The sequence below is a fragment of the Coregonus lavaretus genome, assembly GCF_964263955.1.
Source record: "Coregonus lavaretus genome assembly, chromosome: 7".
NCBI classification, from domain to species: Eukaryota; Metazoa; Chordata; class Actinopteri; order Salmoniformes; family Salmonidae; genus Coregonus; species Coregonus lavaretus.
Genome location: NC_139994.1, coordinates 49,473,785 through 49,490,647, shown reverse-complemented (window position 1 = coordinate 49,490,647; position 16,863 = coordinate 49,473,785). Strand labels below are relative to the sequence as shown.

The window sequence follows — 16,863 nt, the reverse complement described above, 5'->3', positions numbered from 1 at the left end:
GCAGTCAGCAGCGTGGGACACACTCTCTGTCCCATAACACACTTTCCCCTGTGTCTACGTGTGTGTATATTGTGTGTGTCTGGCACACACAGGAATGCAAAGTTATTTAATTGCAGCCTTACACAGCACTTCATGACTAGACTGATTCACACCCACATTCACAATGGAACTTTTATATAACAGTCAAGTTGCGAGGGGGCAGTGTAAAGGTACCAGCAGCATACCACATATACATATTTTCACATTAGCTTAAGCACATTGTAACATTTGCTTAAATCACAAAGGTGTCCCTAAAACATTGCATCTAGTTAAGATAAAAACACACATACACACAGCTACACAATTTAACTTTTCTGTTTGACAAACCCTCCCTCTCTTCACCCGCCCACACAGCACTCCCTCTAGAGCCGTACTGGAGACAAAATGGCGGCGAAGCCCGGATATTGACCTAAACTGGTGAAATACTGCATTCTAGTGGAGGAAGGATGACATTGAGGGAGAGAAATATATTACTCTACTGTAATAACCTTTACCAACCATGTTCCTAATATTTTTTCATACATAAATTCAAGAACAAATAAGACAGTAGATTAACAGTAAGTTGTGGATATACATTAAAGTTTATTTTCGAAAAACATTGAAAAGGGCAAAATAACTACTAGAAACAATAACAACAAGACAAAGCCATACACCAACTCCACCATTTTGTTAATAAGTAACGTGAGCTAGAACAGAAAATATGATTTCTTATTTATTTTTCTTCAATAAAAGGCTCCCTTTGGGTTTTAGCAGAAGAGATTGATTGCGTTCCACCATCCTTTTAGCTTCTTCCCGTTTCTACCTCCACACTTCCATCCCTTTATCCACCTCAGAGCTTAGATTCACTACACGTCTCTGGAGGAGAGAGAAAATAAAATGAAGGGAAGGGATAAATAGAAGATAGAGATGGAGGAGTAGAGTTGCATAAAAGGGGGAGGGTTCAAGAGCATACAATATATTGCTGACAATACGTGAAAGTGAACTACATACAAACTTTTTGGGAGGTAATATGAAGAAACATAAGAGAAGGTACTGACTGCTAACGTCTCTCTCTCCTGCTTTCTCCTCAGCTGTCCTTTCCTTGGGGGGTGCCGACTGGCCATCTGTGTGTAAAACACACCCACAAATCATAACCCCGAAAACCACATGAACATAACGTGTACAAACGACACACACACAGCATCTACCAGCTCCATTGACCAACCATACATTATGTTCCTGCCATACATTAAAATGAATGCTCCAATCGTGAACTTGCCTGCCTGCAAAGGATCAGTCAGGGAAATCTGTCAGGGGGCCATACTCTGTTCCACTGCGGGCAAGACCATTTCTGTGGACAAAGCCAGGTGGAATTGTAAAAAAAAGTACACTACCGTTCAAAAGTTTGGGGTCACTTCGAAATGTCCTTGTTTTCGAAAGAAAAGCCATTTTTTTGTCCATTAAAATAACTTCAAATTGATCAGAAATACAGTGTAGACATTGTTAATATTGTAAATGGCTATTGTAGCTGGAAATGGCTGATTTTTAATGGAATATCTACATAGGCGTACACAGGCCCATTATCAGCAACCATCAGTCCTGTGTTCCAATGGCACGTTGTGTTTGCTAATCCAAGTTTATCATTTTAAAAGGCAAATTGATCATTAGAAAACCCTTTTGCAATTATGTTAGCACAGCTGAAAACTGTTGTGCTGATTAAAGAAGCAACAAAACTGGGCTTCTTGAGACAGACTAGTTGAGTATCTGGAGCATCAGCAATTGTGGGTTTGATTACAGGCTCAAAATGGCCAGAAACAAATAACTTTCTTCTGAAACTCATCAGTCTATTCTTGTTCTGAGAAATTAAGGCTATTCCATGCGAGAAATTGCTATGAAACTGAAGATCTCGTACAATGCTGTGTACTACTCCCTTCACAGAACAGCGCAAACTGGCTCTAACCAGAATAGAAAGAGGAGTGGGAGGCCCCGGTGCACAACTGAGCAAGAGGACAAATACATTAGAGTGTCTAGTTTGAGAAACAGGCGCCTCACAGGTCCTCAACTGGCAGCTTCATTAAATAGTACCCCGCAAAACACTTTCTAGGCAGAGTTGCAAAGAAAAAGCCATATCTCAGACTGCCCATCTTAATCTTTTATTTTTATTGGCCAGTCTGAGATGGTTTTTTCTTTGCAACTCTGCCTAGAAGGTCAGCATCCCGGAGTCGCCTCTTCACCGTTGACGTTTAGACTGGTGTTTTGCGGGTACTATTTAATGAAGCTGCCAGTTGAGGACCTGTGAGGCGTCTGTTTCTCAAACAAGACACTAATGTATTTGTCCTCTTGCTCAGTTGGTTGCTGATAATGGGCCTCTGTACGCCTATGTAGATATTCCATTAAAAAATCAGCCGTTTCCAGCTACAATAGCCATTTACAACATTAAGAATGTGTACACTGTATTTCTGATCAATTTGATGTTATTTAAATGGAGAGAAAAAAATGCTTTTCTTTCGAAAACAAGGACATTTCTAAGTGACCCCAATTTTTTTAACTGTAGTGTATATCAACAGTCAACACAGCCGTAATAGCTACAATTGTGTGTGTTTCATTTTGTCTTGACAGTTGTTTCTGTCTTTTAGAGCTTACTCTTGTCCTCCACTTGATTCCAGCCTGTGCCCCACATGTCATAGTAAAACAACGACTGTATTGCCTCAAAGCTGAAAACAGACCAGGAATTCAGTTCATTTAGCTAGGCTGTCTAGCTTGTGTTTCTGAATCTGACATTGATTGAGCAGCTCACGTACATAGAAAAAAATAACAATTTAAGAGAACAATGGATTCGTTAGAAATATCTGACGACAGGGCTATCAAAGATTAACATATGTTACACAATACAATGACTGAGACATGTAGTTCGTCCTCATTCTGAATCAGTCACGGCCACTGACCAAGAAAGTTGGCTAGCTAGCTAGCTAGGCATTTAAAAAAAATCTAACCTAGCGTAACCATCTATCTATCTAAAGATCAAACGCAGATTATTGTAAACTGGAAGCCGGATACTATTTACATTTCAGAAGGAAATTACCATTAGGTTGAATGAAAATTACAAGTAATTGTAAATAACCTCATCTGTACTACACAATGTCCCAATGGGCGCCGCCATGTTGGATTTTCATGTGAGGATTGTTTGTTTTGACTTACAAAATCAAATGTGAAGTATGAATTGGTTGTGGTGAAGTCGTATTTTATAATCATAAAATTACACTTTTATTCGATTTTACTATTATGCCAAAACACCTAATTATAATATTGTATTTACACCTGAATTATACGTAAATATTTTTTAAGTATAATTACACACACAATTTGTCATCATATAAAATGTTTTGTCCCCCAAAGTTGATGTCATAATTTTCAATCATATTTTCCCGTGCTCCAGCTGCTCTTACTGAGTTACTGCTCTTACTGAGTAAGCCATTAAGTATTTTTCTGTTAACTTTACAGACAAGTCCTCACTCGCCGACAATGAATGTTCCAGTCAACTCAAGGGAGCGGGAACCAGGCACACACCGACGCCCGTGCGTTTCAGTGTAGGCTACTGCAAGGCCAATGAAAGAGTCTAGGGAGAAAAGAGGGGGCTTCGGGGTAGGCAAAATCAGCCTGCCCAAAGTAGGCTCTATATACACAAACTTGTTTTACAAGGATGTGATTAATATTATGAGTTAATGTCACCAAAACGACTCAGATCGCATAGAAATGTATGACACTTGTTTACTTTGTATCGTCTTTGAGAACACATACATGCCGAAAAAATCCTAGCGCCGTGTCACTAGGGAATGTCCTTCCGCACATTCCACAGAATGGGAGCACAATAAAGTAGTACCCAAATAGGTTTGGACCATATGTTTATAGGTTTGCCCGATTGCACCGATTGCACATATTCTAGTCACGTAGGCCTATACCAAAGACATATTGCAACTGTGTCAGGTCTTAACTAGCAATATATTGCTTTCTGCCTCAGGGCACAACATACTGGTGTGTTGTTGATAAGGCCTGGGGCAATTAACATACCTGAGACAGGTATTTGAGAGGTCATAATTGTGTAATAAATCATTAATCCACCCATGTGAAAAATCTGAATGCAATGACCTACCTCTTATGATTGTAATTTAGTATAAATTATGCTCTTGAAAAGTTTTATCCACAATTCCACATTCATTCCTATTTAAGCCCCCACTGAATGAAAGGCATACCCTCTTATTTGGTTTACATTTTAGTCATTTACATTTTTAGCTCTTATCCAGAGCGACTTACAGTTAGTGAGTGCATACATTTTCATACTGCTCTTTACACTAGGTAAGCCATGAAATATTTATACAGAATAGATAGGAAAAACACAAGATTGTGTCTTTTGATGTGTCTGTCACCCAAACTAGTGGACTCTGCAATGGCATTGTTTTGACCCACTGGGAAGTTTGCGTATAAACGACGAAATGTTGTGGGACGTTATCCATTCGCGATGGCTGGCAGAAAGGTGTTCCGGCCTGAGGGAAAAAAACGAGCCAGTGGCTGATAAAGGAAAAAGAGGGGGAGGGAAGTAATTTGGGGAAAGAAAGGAACAAAGTTGTTGTAGGCTGTGATACATTTGCGGAATGGATTAATGCTAGCCTACTTTTACGGTGAATTTGGTTTGGCAACGGTCAGTACAGTTAAAGGCAGCATGCGTTCCGTTCTGAAACTTATCCGCTTATTTTCGCAGTAAAATTATTTGAAAACGGAATGAGAGCAATAACGCATTCTTGAAACATCGAATGCTTTATGTTTTCGTTTGATCCGGTTTTTGATGATCTCGTTTTTATATCAATTTTCAATATCATTTTTATGTCTAAGTGAATAGAAGAGTTTGGACACGCAACATTTTATACAGAAACTGACTTATTTTCCTCCTTCCACTGGTCCCCACGAGCCCGACGAGAGTCATTCTTCCAAAAGCTTTGCCCTGATAAATCGTGCGGAAAGGAACTTCACTGGACTACATTTGGCTTTAAAAACACAATTTCAAAGGGGAATGCTTCTTTATTAAAAGGACCCAAATAAGAGCATTTAAGTTTATACTGGTGCCAGTTGCGTGGGAATCAAGAAATAGCAGAAACAACTCATCTTTACGTGACCAGTAGGCAACAAGTCTAACCTAATTTAATGGACCGTTCCTTCACACCGAAGACATGCAGGTGTGGGGCTACCTAGTCTCAAACGAGACCGACAAAAACAACTTCAGCTTCATGAAAGTGGCCTAAACAGTCATTTTTATCAGTATTGTTCTTCAACATTGCCAGAACAATAGAAGTAGTCCACTACTAACTCGATGGATTCACATGCGTTACCTTCTACCTGTCTGCCTGTAGTCTCCACAGCCAAGACACGATGACTCTCAACACTGTTGTCCAAACATGATTATATCGTCATGTGATCCTCCAAAAATGTCTTAATCGTTTTATTTAACGTCTGTTTTTTATTTATTGTATATGTACATATAGCCTACATAGGTCTGTCTGCTGGTTGTTCTCATTTGGGGGGTATTTGTTTGTTTAGCGTATAGATTGCAAGGGTCGCTGTCATTTCAACTACTGTAGTTCAACTGTACTGTAGACATACTTGAGCATTAATGTATTTCCAACTCACACACTGTATTTATTGAGTACATTAACTTATAACATAGTGGTTCGTTAACAGCATTTCATTTAATTTGATTATTCCGAGTTTTAGACGACCAGGTTAGACATTACAATGGACCGACTTGGAAGTAAGTTATTGGAGAAGTTAAAATTGACTGACTCAGGGAGTGTGAAATTCGCCAGTTCTAAAAAGAAAAACGAGTTGTTCAACAACACCAACAATAACAGCAATGGGAACACCAGTAGTGGACTACCACCAACCCTGAACACTGCAACCTCCTCACCATCAACAACTGGCCAGTTCTCTCTCACCTCTCCAACCTCAACGGAGGCATGCGGACCAGCCAGTGGCAGAGGTGGGAATGGACTGGGAGAGAGAGTCTCCACTACCCAGCACCTCACCCCCTCTACAAACTCCATTGCCCCCCAACCTGCTGACTGCGAACATCAACCCTACTCCCTCTCGACTCTTGCCACCCTCCGGCGGCGGTCGCCCCAGCAGCGTGCCTCCTGCTACCTGGGGGAGGGCGTTGACATCCAGATGAGGCGTGAGTCAGGCCTGGGGGACTGTGACCCTGCTGGGTCCAAGGTCTCTCTGAACCAGCGCCGCTACTCTCTGGAGCTCCAGCAGCTGGTCCGACGCCAGCAGCTCCTCTCCCAGCCTCCTCTGTCCCACTCCTCTGGCCCCCCTCCGGCGTACCCCACCTCCTCCACCTCCTCGGGCTACGGCTCCGCTCCCCGTGGCGGCACAATGGCCGAGCTGCACTACCTCCCCGAGCCGGAGCGCCACAAACGCCTCTCCCTCCAGGAGGCGCTGTTCTACAAGCGGCTAAGTACCGGAGGGGAACTCTGGGAGAGCACCAGGCCGGCCTCGCTCTCTCACCCCCCACACCGGCCCTCTGAGATGGGTGGAGGTTTCTTCTTCCCCCCAGGCCCGGCACTGAGCCCCTGCTCGTCCTTCAGTCTCCAGGAGTCGGTGCTGGTCAGTCCCAGGTCCAGCTTTGCCTCCAGTACGGCCAGCGGTGGAGGAGGGGGAAGCCCCATCAGCAGCCACTGTAGCAGCAACCGCACCAGCGGAATCAGCCTGGGCTACGACACCCGCTACTCCGCCTCCTCCGCCATGGCACCGCAGCTGCAGTTCTCCTCCCTGCACACAGGGGGCTCCACCAGCGGACAGGGATACACAGTCTCAGGCAGGGCCGGGGCACCCTCTGGGTCTGGAGGCTGGAAGGACTACCTGGACGGGGTGTCCTCACCTGGAGGAACAGGGGTTCAGGACAGCCGGCATTCGTACCCGCCTGCGGTGGGTAGCCCAGCAGCGGCCTGTTACCGGGCTGGGCCCGAGTGGTGGGATGAGAGGGGAGCAGGAGCAGCCCGAGCGGAGGAGACTGGAGTGGGCGCTGGCGGGGAACGGGCGCGCTACTCGGACCTCCCGGGGACCCGCTACCAAGAGGAACTGACGCGGCTGTTGCTAAGAGATGCAGCACTGGAGGGGGAGGGGCTACACCTGGGCGGGCTGATGCTCAAAGAACATGCCAATCCTCCAATCAAGGCCCTCAGCAAGCCGGCGATGCTCATCAGCACAGCTACGGCTGCCGGACCAATCAAAGCCCAGGAGGAGCCAGGAACGGGGAGGGAGGTGTCGTCTGAGAATCGCCAGGAGTTCTTTGGTGAGATCATCAAACACTTCATCATCTTCATCACTTTGTTTTGTTACTGTTGCACGCATGTCCAATGTTTAGATAGATGAATGGATAGACGGATTTGATAGATGAAAGAGAGAAAGATGAATGAATGGTGCCTCGACACCTGCAGGGACTTGCATGACCTACCTACCGACATACCTACCACACAAGCAAAGGAAAAGAAAAACATTTGGCCGTCAGTGGGCTAGCTAAGGCCTATCCAGACAAGTAGAGCTGCTAGGTTAGCCACATCAGACAGAAAGGAGAAGAGAGGGATGCAGAGATAAATTGATGAGCAATTATCATAGTTGACACGCAAAAATACACACATCAAAGACTGCCTGTGCAACAGTCACTCAGCCATAATGTAACACAGTAAATCACATTAGGAGACTCTTGGTGTACAACGTTTTTTTTTAGGTAGAGTTAAGCACAGACATTGTACCATAGAGTAAGGGTTCTCAAAGTGGGGACCGCGGTTCTGCAGGGGGTCTGAGGCCAGAGAAAAAAATATATAAATTTCATATTTTATGAATATTACTAACAACAACAGATTAAACAAAATTTGGTCAAGGGATCCGTGGAATAAGTTTAGTGTAATACAATAATACAATCTAATATTGTTAACCCTGGGCAATACATGAGCCTGGGAGGCTCACAGGGATATTGGTATCCACAGTACTCTACAAATTATCCATACTTCCAATGCACTGTAATTTACATTTTGTAATGCACATTTTTCTCTCTGCCCATGACAAAAATGTGTACAATTGCAGGAAATTAGCTTTAAAACTGCAAAATTCTCTCAGATCCCAAAAGACGGGCCTTTAAAATGCTCCTTCCCAGGGCCTGAGACTTGGTTCATCCAGCCAAACACTCCCAAAGTCATAGTAAAACTCCATCAGTGCTATTTTAATCTCACTGGAGTTGTTCTGATTATGAGGGGTTCCCTGATGAATTTGCTATCACAAAAGGGGTCCCCAAAAAAGTTTGAGAACCCCTCCCATAGAGGGCAGAGGAAGCATAGCTATACATACACACTGAACTGCAAAGCTTAGTTCTGCTGCAATGTTCAGACAAATTACATGTTAGCGATAAACACAGCACTGACCATTAGTATGAGTCATAAAGAAGATTACAGCTTTGGACTGGCAGTATGTGTGGTGTGGCAGGGTGTGCGTGTTCGGAGTGACTCCAGGCCATTTTAATATGCAGTGTGTGGGACACGAGTCATGCGTGTGCTGGTGTGTTACCCTGGCTTGGCGTGTGCAGGGGAGGTGTGCTGTAGCCAGTTTTTCTGCTCCCGTATGCGAGCCCTCGGGGGATGTGAACTGTACCGCCTCCTCTTCTCACTGTGGCAGCTCAGCTAGGCTCAGAACTGTTAACAGTACAAAGGCCCTAATTGGAGCTCAGACCAAGAGGGTGAAAAGAGGGTGTTTTAAGAAGGGACAGGAGTTGTTCCCTAGTCAGGTGATCAGGAAAAACTCCAGGCCCTAATTATGTGTTAGTGCCAGGGGGTTTTGTAGAAAAATTAACCTGACCAGGGAAAAACCTACCAGGCCTAATTTTGAGCGTTGACTTTGTGTCTGGCTTGAAGTATCTTGTTGGTTTCAAGTTTTATTAGTCGTAAGTACGGGATACACATGGTATACACCGTCCAACGAAATGCTTACTAGCAGGTTCCTTCTCGACAATTCAACAACAATAATAATAATAAAATATACAAATATGAACAAAGTAAATGGCTCAGTAGAATAGAATCAACATTTTAGCATAAGTATAGTAATGTAAAGAGTGATGTCTGACTAAGGCCAAGACATTTTCTTGATGAGGTGACTTCACCAGGAAAGAATCTTGGCCCATGTCTTGTTGGGTAATGGTTGTTCATTGTGTTATGTTGATTGTGTTGCAGGTACATTTGTGACGTGTAGTAATGGTTGTTTATTGTGTTGCAGGTACATGTGTGAAGTGTGGGAAAGGTGTTTATGGAGCGGATAATGCTTGCCAGGCTCTGGACAGCCTCTATCACACACGCTGCTTCACCTGTGTGTCCTGTGGTGAGTTGAACACACACCTCTAGTTAACTGGCTGATTGAACAACAGCTGAATGGTTAAAACTGATATTTCACCCAAATTACCAAATGACATTTTGGTTTCCTTACCATGTAAGCAGTCTATGGACAAGGTATGACAGCAATTCATGCTTTGGTTTAGTTTCCCGTGCACTGTTTCCACATGCTAACGTTTTAGCTTTTGTGGCAATAATCCCATTCAAGTCATAGGACTAACGTTAGCATTTTTCGCAAATCATGTCCAAATCATCCAAAAGTATCTCAAATTGATTGAGAAGCACAACAAAGTCACTTAAAGATGATTTGAACATGATGCGCGAAAAATGCTAACATCGTCCCATGACTTGAATGGGAATGGTGCCACAAATGCTAAAATGTTAGCATGTGGAAACTAAACCAATGCATGGATTGCTGTCATACCTTATCCATAGACTGCTTACAGGGTAAGGAAACCAATGTCATTTTGTAATTTGGGTGAACTTTCCCTTTAACTCATAGCGGATATGAAGCATTCCAAGCCAACTACATCATGATATAGTCAGTTTGAACAATCATGCCACTCCATGAATGTGTTCGCACTTAATGACACACTGATTTATTTGTATGTGATTGAGTACTGTTTTAAATACCAGTAATATCACAGAGGACACAGTACATAGTCAAAGCAAGGAAAACATCTGGGTAAGCCTGGCCTCCCTCGGTTCCTGTGCTGTCACTCACGTGTCCCTCTCTGTCAGGTCGCACCCTGAGAAACAAGGATTTCTACAACGTCAATGGCTCTGTGTACTGTAAAGAGGATTACATGGTAAGAGGTCAAGGCCAAAGATTCTCTCTCTCTTTCAGTTCCATTCCTAGATATCAGTGCATTACATTTCTAAACAATGGCCTCCTAGATATTACAGTAAATTGCATTAAAGTTTTAAATAGTACTTTTCTATGGTATGATATCAAATCATGTCTCAAATGTTCTCTCCATACTTGTCTCAGTTCTCAGGGTTCCAGGCTGCAGCAGAGAAATGCAGTGTGTGTGGCCACCTTATCCTGGAACAGGTGTGTGTGTGTCAGCGACCCCTAAAATTCAAGCCCATATATTTCTGACCATGACCATAAAAAATGAAAATGTTTCTGACCATGACCACATTTTCTAACCTTGTTTTCAAAAATCCTTTCTTCACATTTCGCCACCTGTTTTGTCCATCAGATCCTCCAGGCAATGGGGAACTCGTACCACCCCGGTTGTTTCCGCTGTGTGGTGTGTTCCAAAGCCCTGGACGGAGTTCCCTTCACTGTCGACCACCTCAGCAACATCTACTGTGTCTCAGACTACAACAGGTGAGGCCGGGTGTCTTCAGTAGGTCAAACTGAGGCGTTAATATACAGATGGGGTCAACAGTAATTACATTCTCAAGCTGTTTAAGGTCAGAGTATAATACTCAGTTTATCACAGTTTGTTAGGTTTGTACATTAGTAGTACACTATATTACTAGGTCTACATGTGGTTATAATCTGCAATTGGACCTCTTGTTGTCCCGCAGAACGTTCGCTCCTAAATGTGCTGCCTGCTTACAACCCATCTTACCTGCTGAGGTGAGTGTCTCTTGTTGTTTCATTCAATGTGTTTTTTGTTGTTCATCATGCAGTTAGACATATATGCATGCCAACTACACTATATATACAAAATTATGTGGACACCCCTTCAAATTAGTGGATTCGGCTATTTCAGCCTCACCCGCTGCTGACAGGTGTATAAAACCGAGCACACAGTCATGCAATCTCCATAGACAAACATTGGCAGTAGAATGGCCTTACTGAAGAGCTCAGTGACTTTCAACATGGCACCGTCATAGGATGCCACCTATCCAACAAGTCAAATTTCTGCCCTGCTAGAGCTTCCCAGTCAACTGTAAGTGCTGTTATTGTGAAGTGGAAACGTCTAGGAGCAACAATGGCTCAGCCGCAAAGTGGTAGGCGACACAAGCTCTCAGAACGAGACTGCCGAGTGATGAAGCGCGTAAAAATAATCTGTCCTCGGTTGCAACACTTCCAAACTGCCTCTGGAAACAACGTCAGCACAATAACTGTTCATTGGGAGCTTCATGAAATGGGTTTCCATGGCTGAGCAGCCGCACACAAGACTAAGATCACCATGCACAATGCCAAGCGATGGCTGGAGTGGTGTAAAGCTCGCCGCCATTGGACTCTGGAGCAGTGGAAATGCGTTTTCTGGAGTGATGAATCACCATCTGGCAGTCCGTCGGACGAATCTGGGTTTGGTGTATGCCAGGACAACGCTACCTGCCCCAATACATAGTGCCAACTGTAAAGTTTGGTGGAGGAGGAATAATGGTCTGGGGCTGTTTTCCATGGTTCAGGCTAGGCCCCTTAGTTCCAGTGAAGGGAAATCTTAACGCTACAGCATACAATGACATTCTAGACGATTCTGTGCATCCAACTTTGTGTCAACAGTTTGAGGAAGACCCTTTCCTGTTTCAGCATGATAATGCCCCCATGCACAAAGCGAGGTCCATAAAGAAATGGTTTGCTGAGATCGGTGTGGAAGAACTTGACTGGCCTGCACAGAGCCCTGACCTCAACCCCATCGAAAATCTTTGGGATGAATTGGAGCACTGACTGAGTCAGGCCTAATCGCCCAACATCAGTGCCCGACCTCACTAACGCTTGTGGCTGAATGGAAGCAAGTCCCCGCAGCAATGTTCCAACATCTAGTGGAAAGCCTTCTCAGAAGAGTGGAGGCTGTTATAGCAGCAAACGGGGGACCAACTCCATACTAATGCCCATGATTTTGGAATGAGATGTTCAACGAGCACGTGTCAACATACTTTTGGCCATGTAGTGTATGTGATTGTGACGCACTAATTTCACCACTGCTGTTGTGTGTTACAGGGCAGCGAGGAGATACTCAGGGTGATGTCTATGAACAACGATTATCACTTTGAGTGCTATCACTGTGAGGTTAGTATGGCCTTCATCTACGTAATGTGGTCAGTCCTACCAGTGTTAAGTGAGAGTGAGCAGGCTTTTGTTCCAGCTCAGCAGTAACACACCCGATTCAACTAATCTAGGGCTTCATAGTTTAATCAGGTGTGATAACTGTACTGGAATAAAACCCTGAACATCCTGTGAGTCGCCGGGACTAGGGTTGAAGAACACTGACCATAGTAGTGTACTTTTACTGTATGTACTTTATGAAGAATTATACCTGAACTCAGATCAGAAGTAATTTTCTCTCTCTATGTCTGTTTCATTCCTCAGGAATGTGGGAAGCAGCTCTCGGATCAGCAGGGCTCCCAGTGCTTCCCTTTGGACTCTCATCTCCTCTGCCACTCATGTCACATGACCTGGGTGTGTGCCTCAGAACATTTCCCCTCACAACACAATTGAGGAAGGAACTCTATGCATAAAACATTCCCTTTCTTTCAACATTCTCTTTTCTTTTTCACACTCATACAAACTCTTTCTTTCTCCCTATTGCACACCAAGATAATATGGGTTTGCTCTGATGTTCGAATTTCCTTCTACTCAAGAGACAAGCTCACACATGAAAATACTGGTATAAGATGTATCATATTTACGGTTTTGTTGCAGTGTTTGACAAGATGGCACCAATGTCTTAGATCCAGGGTTGGGTAGGTTACTTTCTAAATGTAATCCGTTAGTAACTAGTTACCTGTCAAATTGTAATCAGTAACAACTTTTGGATTACCCAAACTCAGTAATGTCATCAGATTAGTTTCAGTTACTTTTAGATTACTTTCCCGTTTTGGTAAAAAGCTGAGGGATGGGCCTGGAGAAATGTAACCACTAAGATTAATAGACAGAGCCATAGATGCAAGGACTGACAATTCTCCAATGTTTGTACATATAAAAAAATACCCATGTTTTGAGGCTAGTGTTTGTAAATAATGTTTACAAACATTGGAGAAAAACAAGCTTACAGTATTTTGGGTTATCATGGGGTGTGATAGTTAAACTAAGCACATGAGGCATTTATAAGTTATATTCTTAAAGAATCAATGGGTATATACAGTATCATTAATTTATAAGTCAAAAAATGGGAGGTAGCAACTACAGATTGACCCTTTAAGTGTATCAAAGTGAGCGAGTCCGTTAGGCCTATGGATTTGTTTTTAATCAGCACAAATTAGATTGAGCAATAAAAGCCCTAATCGTGTCCTTAAATTAAAACTCGTTTTCGACAGTATTGAGCACAATACCACAGAGGAGTATAGAAGGTAAGAACTCCTTCAAACTTGTATTCCATAGGCTGGAATCAAATCAAATGTTATTTGCCACATGCGCCGAATACAACAGATGTAGACCTTACAGTGAAATGCTTACTTACAAGCCCTTAACCAACAATGCAGTTAAGAAAATAAAGTGTTAAGTAAAAAATAGATCTGCAGCATGAGCTCATTTTTCACTGGCTAGCCACTGGTTGCATAAACAACCATTGATACTTTTTCAATTAAATCATTATTGGGTTAAAATACACATACATTTGAACAGCCATCGACAACAACCACAATCCGTACGACGCAAATAGCTAAATGAGAGAGCTGCAGTGTAGGCTACACCACTGCTGTCGTCCTTATCGCCAAGCATTTATTCAAGTTGGATAATCTTTGGATGCCGACAGCAGTCTCAACATTGGACTGTAGCCTACAAAAGCCAATTCCTTCGCTTTTCCCGCGAGCCATCAAACATTTGGTGCGTCAACATAGTGACCATTGACTTGTCAGACTCGCTTAGGCGGATGAAATTTAAACTTGCGCCTTCTTTCAATGCTGATTTGAATGTCATTGAGAAAACAAATGTGTCAAATATTTTTTTTACGCAAACATCCTTTCTGAATTTAAAAAGGATGCCTAGAAGTAATAATCTTGCTGGTAACGTAACGGGATTCGTTTTTGTAATCCGTTACACCCCAACCCTGTTTAGATCAGACCCCTGTATGTATATGACCTGGGGTTCATTAAGACACACACGTTTGGTGAAAGATGAAAATAAGTATTTATTTTTGGACAAGTTGAGCATTTTCTCCAGTTGTGTGCCTACTGAACACCACCCATGTGCGACAAAATGAGTCCTGCTGTTCCACAGACCATCACTGTACCAGAGTGGGAGAAGAATATAGCCGGGTCAAAGGTCAGTTTGTGCGGTGTTGTCAACTCCTATGGTCATTGTCACGCCATTGTTTGGCAGATCTGGGACCAGGCTAAGATGAATACACCATCCTATGGTTCTCTTGACCACCCGACCCACCGTGCGTCTACTGCGTGCTATAGAAGAACAAGGGATTTATTGATCGATCTGGTTAACCTGTTTTTGTATTTAACTATCACTAGCAAACAATTTGCACTTAAACTTTGACTTGTTTACCGTAAGAGATTTTGTAAGTGTTTCTTCTTGTAAAAGTTAAAACATTCCTGAATCGGTTGTAATTAATAAATATTTTCCTTTTTGTGTGTTCAACTTTTGAGAGATCTTTATTGCAGTTACAATCTGTGGCCCGAAGGTGGCAATCAAACCTAGTATTCAGGATATCATGCTTGCGTGCAGGACTATATATATATACAGTGGGGGAAAAAGTATTTAGTCAGCCACCAATTGTGCAAGTTCTCCCACTGAAAAAGATGAGAGGCCTGTAATTTTCATCATAGGTACACGTCAACTATGACAGACAAAATGAGAAAAAAAATCCAGAAAATCACATTGTAGGATTTTTAATGAATTTATTTGCAAATTATGGTGGAAAATAAGTATTTGGTCACCTACAAACAAGCAAGATTTCTGGCTCTCACAGACCTGTTACTTCTTCTTTAAGAGGCTGCTCTGTCCTCCACTCGTTACCTGTATTAATGGCACCTGTTTGAACTTGTTATCAGTATAAAAGACACCTATCCACAACCTCAAACAGTCACACTCCAAACTCCACTATGGCCAAGACCAAAGAGCTGTCAAAGGACACCAGAAACAAAATTGTAGACCTGCACCAGGCTGGGAAGACTGAATCTGCAATAGGTAAGCAGCTTTGTTTGAAGAAATCAACTGTGGGAGCAATTATTAGGAAATTGATAATCTCCCTCGATCTGGGGCTCCACGCAAGATCTCACCCCGTGGGGTCAAAATGATCAAAAGAACGGTGAGCAAAAATCCCAGAACCACACGGGGGACCTAGTGAATGACCTGCAGAGAGCTGGGACCAAATTAACAAAGCCTACCATCAATAACACACTACGACGCCAGGGACTCAAATCCTGCAGTGCCAGACGTGTCCCCCTGCTTAAGCCAGTACATGTCCAGGCCCGTCTGAAGTTTGCTAGAGTGCATTTGGATGATCCAGAAGAGGATTGGGAGAATGTCATATGGTCAGATGAAACCAAAATAGAACTTTTTGGTAAAAACTCAACTCGTCGTGTTTGGAGGACAAAGAATGCTGAGTTGCATCCAAAGAACACCATACCTACTGTGAAGCATGGGGGTGGAAACATCATGCTTTGGGGCTGTTTTTCTGCAAAGGGACCAGGACGACTGATCCGTGTAAAGGAAAGAATGAATGGGGCCATGTATCGTGAGATTTTGAGTGAAAACCTCCTTCCATCAGCAAGGGCATTGAAGATGAAACGTGGCTGGGTCTTTCAGCATGACAATGATCCCAAACACACCGCATAGGCAAAGAAGGAGTGGCTTCGTAAGAAGCATTTCAAGGTCCTGGAGTGGCCTAGCCAGTCTCCAGATCTAAACCCCATAGAAAATCTTTGGAGGGAGTTGAAAGTCCCAAAACATCACTGCTCTAGAGGAGATCTGCATGGAGGAATGGGCCAAAATACCAGCAACAGTGTGTGAAAACTTTGTGAAGACTTACAGAAAACGTTTGACCTGTGTCATTGCCAACAAAGTATTGAGAAACTTTTGTTATTGACCAAATAATTATTTTCCACCATAATTTGCAAATAAATTCATTAACAATCCTACAATGTGATTTTCTGGATATTTTTTTCTCATTTTGTCTGTCATAGTTGACGTGTACCTATGATGAAAATTACAGGCCTCTCTCATCTTTTTAAGTGGGAGAACTTGCACAATTGGTGGCTAAATACTTTTTTCCCCCACTGTATGTATGTATGTATGTATGTATGTATGTATGTATGTATGTATGTATGTATGTATGTATGTATGTATGTATGTATGTATGTATATATACATACATATACACTGCTCAAAAAAATAAAGGGAACACTTAAACAACACAATGTAACTCCAAGTCAATCACACTTCTGTGAAATCAAACTGTCCACTTAGGAAGCAACACTGATAGACAATACATTTCACATGCTGTTGTGCAAATGGAATAGACAACACGTGGAAATTATAGGCAATTAGCAAGACACCCCC

At 42.8% G+C, this 16,863-nt stretch overlaps 1 protein-coding gene and 1 pseudogene across 2 annotated transcripts; one reads left to right on the top strand and one right to left on the bottom strand.

The window, feature by feature from the left end:
• Positions 1-738: 738 nt before the first annotated feature.
• On the bottom strand, positions 739-3,452 carry LOC311132548 (large ribosomal subunit protein mL52-like; annotated as a pseudogene). The gene is made up of 4 exons (XR_014615364.1): positions 3,379-3,452; positions 1,294-1,369; positions 1,077-1,142; positions 739-894 (listed from the first exon to the last, which is right to left on the bottom strand). The product of XR_014615364.1 is annotated as a large ribosomal subunit protein mL52-like (transcript).
• A 1,120-nt stretch (positions 3,453-4,572) lies between these two features.
• LOC311132728 (LIM domain-containing protein ajuba-like) lies at positions 4,573-14,938 on the top strand. Its single transcript, XM_084166024.1, has 8 exons — positions 4,573-7,360; positions 9,331-9,432; positions 10,185-10,252; positions 10,435-10,497; positions 10,649-10,779; positions 10,983-11,034; positions 12,352-12,420; positions 12,721-14,938. Exons 1-8 carry the CDS (start codon positions 5,803-5,805, stop codon positions 12,847-12,849), a joined length of 2,172 nt encoding a protein of 723 aa, XP_084022150.1. The 5' UTR covers positions 4,573-5,802; the 3' UTR covers positions 12,850-14,938.
• Positions 14,939-16,863: the final 1,925 nt, after the last annotated feature.

Excerpts from the sequence above, each read along its gene's own strand:
- LOC311132728 (XM_084166024.1), top strand. The coding sequence starts at position 5,803 with ATGGACCGACTTGGAAGTAAGTTATTGGAGAAGTTAAAATTGACTGAC. Across the intron at positions 7,361-9,330 it reads GAATCGCCAGGAGTTCTTTG|GTACATGTGTGAAGTGTGGG; the intron begins GTGAGATCATCA and ends ATTGTGTTGCAG. Across the intron at positions 11,035-12,351 it reads AACCCATCTTACCTGCTGAG|GGCAGCGAGGAGATACTCAG; the intron begins GTGAGTGTCTCT and ends TGTGTGTTACAG.